The 7,839-nt window shown below is 30.4% G+C and overlaps 1 protein-coding gene across 1 annotated transcript; it reads left to right on the forward strand.

Annotated features, from left to right (window-relative positions):
• The first annotated feature begins 268 nt into the window (after nt 1-268).
• LOC133861468 (serine carboxypeptidase-like 40) lies at nt 269-6,021 on the forward strand. Its single transcript, XM_062297263.1, has 7 exons — nt 269-665; nt 1,614-1,721; nt 2,091-2,365; nt 2,470-2,730; nt 3,774-3,988; nt 4,656-4,761; nt 5,794-6,021. The coding sequence occupies exons 1-7, from the start codon at nt 269-271 to the stop codon at nt 5,947-5,949; spliced, it is 1,518 nt and encodes a 505-aa protein (XP_062153247.1). The 3' UTR covers nt 5,950-6,021.
• Nucleotides 6,022-7,839: the final 1,818 nt, after the last annotated feature.

Consider the following 7,839-nt stretch of genomic DNA (forward strand, 5'->3'; position numbering starts at 1 on the left):
TATCACTGCAAATCACCTTGCCAAAAAGGAAATAATCGAAAATAAGAAATTATTTTATTTGCGCCTAATTAATATTGGTTGATACCCTAAGCCTTGTACCCCCAGACACAAGCAAACAAGCATTATATATAATTTATAAATTGGAGCTCAATTCTCAACCCGCCCATCACCTTTTTTTCCTTGTTTCTCTTCCTTTCTCCTCTCTGTCTCTCATTGGATTGGAGAATTGGATTGGAGAAAGGAGACACAAAGCACGTACGTACGTACGATGGAAAGTAGTAATAAGCCTTTTTGTTGTTGGGTTCTTTTGGCCTTTCTCATTCTTTCATGCTTTGTGGCTCAAACTCATGGGTGGATGATGAGAGAACGTCTTCTACATCCTTACAAGTTCACGCTGAAGCCATATTTTGGTGTAGACGACACAAATCTTTTCGAGGCAATTGACGACGTCGTCGATGAGACCAATATTAATGTCCTTATTCCTCAGGAGGGCTCAAAGGAAAAAGATAGGATTGAGAGACTGCCTGGACAACCTCCAGTGAATTTTTCTCAATATGGTGGTTATGTCACCGTGGATAAATCAGCAGGTCGTGCGCTTTATTATTACTTTGTCGAAGCTCAGCATTCCAAGGATACAATGCCTCTTCTTCTTTGGCTCAATGGAGGTATTCATACTTTATCTAAACTCAGTCTCCAATGGTCACGTACGTTCGAGTAAAATAGCCACATTAAAAATAAAAAATAAAAAAATAAAAACTCATACTTTTTTTGTTTGTTTGTTTGGAAAGTGTGGTGTGACATAAATCTGAAAATTGTTTTTGTGTTTTTAGAAATATTTGAAAGAAATTAATTCTGGCAACTATGTCTATAAAATTATCTTGTGTGTCTTAGCATCTTAGAAACACATAATATTTTTTAATAGCATGCATGTGAGAAGCCCCTAACTGCAGTTTGTGTTTGGACCATCTTGCAATTTAAAATTAGAAAATATTTATTAGAAAGGAATTGATGTTACATTTAATTAAATTATTTAGCCTTTTTTGCTCTTGCCTTAATTGTCAACGTACGTTAACATGCACTTAGAATTATATGGTGACCTACTTTGTTTTAAATATATATAGATTTTATTGTTAACAAATTTATTTATAGTGAAATGAGGTTGGGAATACAAAATATTACATAATTATATCAAACTATACAGAGAAATAAATCAATATCTAATAGATCACTAGTACAGTACTATATTAATGACAAGTACTTTCAAAGCAGATTCTGGTATAATAATAAGGTAAGTATTCAAAAAATTATTCTGTTAGCCTAAAAACTTTTACATTTTAAACTAATAATTAATACTAATATTAATATTACTACTACAAAACTTGTCATTGAGGGTAATAATTTATTACCTTATTGTATTTTTAACATAAAAGTCACTCGAGCACCATTAATTAAATTCAAAACAGACATCTAAACTTAGGGACACAAAACTATATATTATATTTGACAGCATATAATAAAATAAAATTGATCATCTATAGCAAGTTTCACCTATATATATAATTATCCTATGTTCTAATTTGATGATTAAACTTAATTGCTTATTGTCTGTACAGGCCCAGGTTGTTCATCTCTGGCTTATGGAGCAATGCAAGAACTTGGACCATTTCGCGTGCTCAGCGATGGCAAAACACTTTTCACAAACAAATTTTCTTGGAATTCTGGTAAATTTATTTAATAACTTTTTTTTTGTTTTTTTCTTTTTTTAAAAAAGGGAAAAAAAAATATAGGTTTTTTTTTGGGTTAACAACATATATTGTTTTGACTACCATCAGTTTTGCAACGTTCTCTCAACACAACCAAAAATGACAAAAATACCCTCTATTTTTTTTCTTAGATATATTTTTGTCATTTTGGGTTGTGGAAATAATGCGACATTAATTGCAACATCAATAGTAGATTGGAAGGGACATTGCAAAAAAATAAAAAATGGTAGTCAAAGGGGGTAAATGTATTTTTTTTAATGACGGAAAACCCTTTCAACACAGGGTCACTTCGTGTTCTAATTTTTTGTTTTAAAATTTTCTCTTCAGCTGCGAACGTTTTGTTTCTTGAGTCACCTGCTGGGGTGGGATTTTCATACTCCAATACAACATCAGATTACAACAAAATGGAGGATAGAAACATTGCAATGGATAATTATGTGTTTTTGGTGAATTGGCTTGAGAGATATCCTGAGTACAAAAACCGAGCTTTTTATATTTCTGGAGAGAGCTATGCTGGGCATTATGTTCCTCAGCTTGCACAAATCATTCTCTACAATAACAAAAAGGCTAACAAGACCATTATCAACCTCAAAGGGATCATTGTATATATCTCTCTCTCTCTATCTCTCTATGTGTGTGTGTGTTTTTTTTTTTTAATTGTATTGTGTTTATAATTATATTTATTTACGATCGATTGTGTATGCAGATTGGAAATGCAGTAATGAATTTTGAAACTGATACACAAGGCATGTACGATTACCTTGCGACACATGCTATCGCTTCGGATCGAGATGTGTCTGAAATACGACAAAGATGTATCCCATTCAAAGATCCCGCCAATATCTCCCTTGTGTGCAGTGCAGCCATGAACGTAGTTAACTCCATTATGTTCGACATTGATTTATATAACATCTATGCTCCCCTGTGCATTTCTCCCAACACAACATTCCAGCCCAAGAAAGCTTCTGTAAGTGACATTTTTTTTTTTAATTATTATGTATGATCCGTTTGGCCTTATAATTTCAAAAAGTTTCGTTAAAAAATATCTATTTGAAAAACGCAATTAAGTATTTGGTTAAATCACAGTTTTACCTTTAAAATTGTAGTTTAGCTTTTAAAAGATAGTGTTTTTAAAAAATCACTCTATTACTTACGATTTGAAAACGCACTTTTTTTCATTATATATTTTTAAACCGCAATTTTTAAAAAACACACTTCCAAACAATATACCCTTTATAGGGGAAACTTCACTTAACCCCAAAACTTCCATCACTTTTATAATATCTCTTCAAATTTTAAAAACTCTCAATTTAGTCTATCCAACTTTAAAAAATTTACAATCTCACCCCACCTTTTAAGGTTTGGAGTTAAATCAGGCGGTCAAAGGGTACAATGTCATTATACCTCTGTAAACTTTATAGAATTATAAAATTACCAGACCATTCCCTTTTTAAATTCCCAGACCATTCACTTTGTAGAGTCAGGTATTTTAGTAATTGTCCCGTCCTCCGTTAGATTCTAACAGAAAATCCTAATATAGGAGTGAGATTGCAAAAAATTGAAAGATAGATACACTAAATTTAAAATTTTTAAACTTTAGAAAGATTACAAAAGTGATGGAAGTTTAATAGATCGAGTTAAGTAAAGTTTCCCCAAAATTAGAGAAGGAAAAGATTTGAATAAACACCATAATTTTGGGCTCGTAATTTTCTTTAAATAGGGTAATGTAATGCTTATGATGGTGCATTGAGTCTAAAATAGGATTTGGTACTAAATCTTTTTTCAGAAAAAAGTGCTGAACTAGCTTGGGCCTAAAAAACGGATATCCTTTTTTTTTTTCTTTTTTTTTTTTTTTCTTTTTCTTTTTTAAGGGTAAAATGAAGTAAATTTACCTCATTTATATCATTAAATGACATATATGATCTTGATAAATCAAAAGTAAAAATGGTATTATTATTATTATTATTATTATTATTATTATTATTATTATTATTATTTTGTGTGGTGCAGATATTTAAATTTGATCCATGTAGCGACAATTATGTGTATGCTTATATGAATCGGCCTGAGGTTCAAGAAGCCCTTCATGCCAATGTAACTAAACTTACACACGATTGGCAGTCATGCAGTGATGTCCTAAATTTCACAGGAATAGACCCCCCATCAACCATCATTCCCCTTCTACGGGAGTTCATGGCCAATGCACTTCGAGTTTGGATTTATAGGTAAACAAAACATCCTTGCCATTGTTGTTCACATCGCCATAACCCCTCCTCTCTCTCCCTCTCTCTCTCTCTCTCTATATATATATATATAGACACACACACATATACATATACATACACACACACACAGATATATATATATATATATATATATATATATGAAGAAACTTCACCTAACAAACCCCAAAAGGTTTGGCTTAGTTGGTGGTCTTAGGTTCAAAACTTACTGAGTGGAAACTGTCTCTTGGGGCTAATTTCCAAGCGAAGCCTGCGACTCAACCCCTCCATGCTTAGAGGGTACAAGACATGGGTCTCGGGTTTACTTGACAGGAGTGGGTACACAAAGTGGTATCACCTTGTAGGGGTTCCGGTCATTTAAAAAACTTAATTACGTAACTCTCTGAACTTCTATCATTTTTGCATTTACTCCCCTCAAAAGTTAAAAAACTCTCAAACTAGTGTACTTGAATTTTTTTTTTTTTGTAAAAAAATTAATCTCATGATGTTGAAATTCCTAAAATACTCTTATTTTAAAAGAAAATTATTTGTAATTTATGGGTAATTTTGTAATTATCAAATAGCATCGTACCATCAATATATATATATATATATATATATATATATCATAATTATGCAAATCTGAAATTTTTTATTGGATGAATTGCAGTGGCGACGTTGATGGAGTGGTTCCTGTTACTGCGACAAAGTACTCTATAAACTCAATGAGTCTTCCTGTAAAGACTGCTTGGCATTCTTGGTTCCTCAATAAAGAGGTAGTAATTTCTATTTCTCTCTGTTTCTTTCTATCTTAGCTGTTGAGATCTGGTGGACTTTACCTTATTTTCTCATAATTTTCTTATCTTACAAACCAAAGTCTCGTACATAGAAATAAACGAGAGAAAACTTCACTTTTTTTTTTTTTTTTCATCCCTTTTACAATTACTTTTTTAAATTTTAAATGTCAGGTATTCAAGTTTAAAATATTTGCAATTTTATTCCTACCGTTATAGTTTGGGGTTAAATCAGACAGTAACATGGTGAAATGTCCCTTACACCATTGTTAAATTTTAAAATTACAAAATTGCCCTATTTAAATGATTAAAAATATTTTCTTTGGAAAAAATATACATACTCCCTCAAACTACTACTATATAGTCAATGCCCCTTATAAATTACCAAACGTGTCAATGTCCCCCATAAACAACCAAAAAATGTCAATGTGCCCCCAATGACAAAAATACACTTCATATATTTTTATTTTTATTTTAAGAAAATATTAAAATTATATATAAAAAATATTTAAATAAATGTAATTAAGAAAAAAAAAATGAAAAACCGAGCTACCCCCTTGGTTTTTAAATTTTTTCTTTTATTTTTTTCAAATATATAATGATATATTTTTTTTATTGAAAATTTTTAATGTTAATTTTTTTTTTCTATGATGGCCTTATGGGACATTGACATTTCTTTAGTTGTTTAGGGAGACACAATTGGTAGTTTTGGGGGGACATTAATAATGAAGTGGTATTTTGAATGGATGACCAAGTTGGCCGGCTATGGGTTCTTGGCCGTGGGTCAGTGATGGAGCATATCAATTTTATTTTTTTAAGAAAAAAAAAAAGGAATATTTTGGAAATTTTCAAGTTATCCGTTATGATTTAACATAAAATCCTAACATATGGGTGACATTGCAAACCTTTTTAAACTTGAATTAATACCCAGAGTTTTTAAAATTTGAAATAGTAATTGCAAAAATGATAAAAATTAACCTCTTGTATTTCTTAAATATTGCCCTTGTGTTACAGGTTGGTGGCTACACAGAATTGTATGAGGGAGACCTAACATTGGTGACAGTGAGAGGCGCAGGGCACCAAGTGCCGAGCTATCAGCCTGCCAGAGCACTTTCTTTGATCAAGCACTTCCTTGATGGCATGCCTCTTCCTGGCACTAAAATTAAGTGATTGAGCTTAGGCTTTTTGAGTGCCAAATTATTTTTCATTTGATTGGTTTCAACTACCATGATTTATAAAGAAAGTAGCAAGTTAATATTTTAGAGCAAAAATTGAATGTTTGGGTGTGCGATTTTTTTTTTATTATTATTTTTCTTTTTAACTTTTTCCAAAATTACGAATACCTAAAAAACAAAAATAGATGTTTGGGTGATAGTTTTTCTTATTTTTCTTTTTAACTTTTTAACTTTTTTTTTATTATTTTTCTTTTTAACTTTTTGAAATGATGTTTGGGTGATAGTTTTTCTTTTGGAAAAAAAAAAAAAGAAAAAAAAAAAACAGAGAAGAAAAGAGAAGAGTTGAGTGGGATTGATACTTTTTTTTTTTTTCCCCACCTTTTTAATAGGATAGAGATTTCTTAATTGGACAAAGTTTTCCTCTAAAATGGGTCTGAGGAAGTTCCTTCAACCTAATCTATAAAAATGACATATGCTCTTATGCATATGAGAAGTACATGCTTCTTAAGAGTAATTCTAAATGTACATAAACTATCCATCAAAAAATGAAGTGGCTTTTAAAATCATCATTTGATGAATCATACGCTCAATGATGATTTTAAAAGCCACATCATTTTTTGATGGACATTTTATGTACATTTAGAATTACTCTATGTTTCTCCCATGCATTATTAATAAAATTTCTTTTAATTTTGTCTTTGCAATTAAAAAAAGATCATGCTACTCACATGCAAATGGAAACATGTTTTTTTTAATAGACAGTGTTGAAGGAACTTCCTCCAACCTAGTTTGGGCGAAATCTTTGTCCTATATATACATGATAGCTAGCGGTGCTTTAAGTATTGAAAAAAATCTATTAGCCCTGAAAACATGACTGTTGCTTTATTAATTGATCAAGCCCATATAGTGTTAAATCTTTTCATATCAATGAAATCACGTCAAGTAATTTCATAAAAAAGTGAAAGAATAAAAAAATTATATTTAAATATAATAGTAAAAGGGGATAGCTAAAATGTTGAGCTTGATGTAGGTGTTTTGAAAAACTTGATAACTAAATAGAGAAATGTACTTTTTTAACTAAAATATAGAGTAGATTTGTTGAGCCTGATCTGAATGCTTTGTTGCCGTTGGCATGCGCGCTTGTAGTTGGAACCGTAAAGGACAGTAATTAACTACAAACTTGTTTGAAATATTTTATATTATACTTCAAATGTTTTATGAAATTCTTACTTAAAATATTGCAAACTGGTTTGAACACATGAAAGAGTGATTTTATTGTTTTTTTCTAAATAACCAAGTTCATGCAGCATTATATTTATTGATATTGATGAGATTATGTGACAAACTATTGCATGAAAAACATGTTATCTTATGATTAAACCTAAATGTGATAGTTTCGCTCAAGTATCGAACTGTCTATTTGAGTCATAAAAATATGACTACGTTTGCTTCATTAAATGACCAAGCCATAGTGTTAAATCTTTTCATATCCATGAAATCACATGTCAAACAGTTTTATTAAACCATGTATAATGGTAAAACCTTCGTGATATATCCATCATCCTTTTAGGTCAATTTTTTTTTTCTTCTTTAATGTCATTTTAAATGACCATATGTTTTGTTGTGTAGCGAAAAGAATGTGTACTTAAACCTACCATGTTTTAATGAAAACTTGTAAAGTCATTTAGTAGCCAAAATGCATAATTTTATAATATAGTGGTTTTATAACTTGGATTTCATTTAGATATAATTAGTTTACAGAATGTGTTTTTGTATAAAATATTTTAAGAACTACATAATAGTCCAACTAATGATGGGTTTCACCAAAATGATTTAAGATTGTATACCTAAATTCTATAGTCCTTAAATGATATAAAAAATAAAT

This window comes from Alnus glutinosa, chromosome 2 (assembly GCF_958979055.1).
Source record: "Alnus glutinosa chromosome 2, dhAlnGlut1.1, whole genome shotgun sequence".
NCBI lineage: Eukaryota > Viridiplantae > Streptophyta > Magnoliopsida > Fagales > Betulaceae > Alnus > Alnus glutinosa.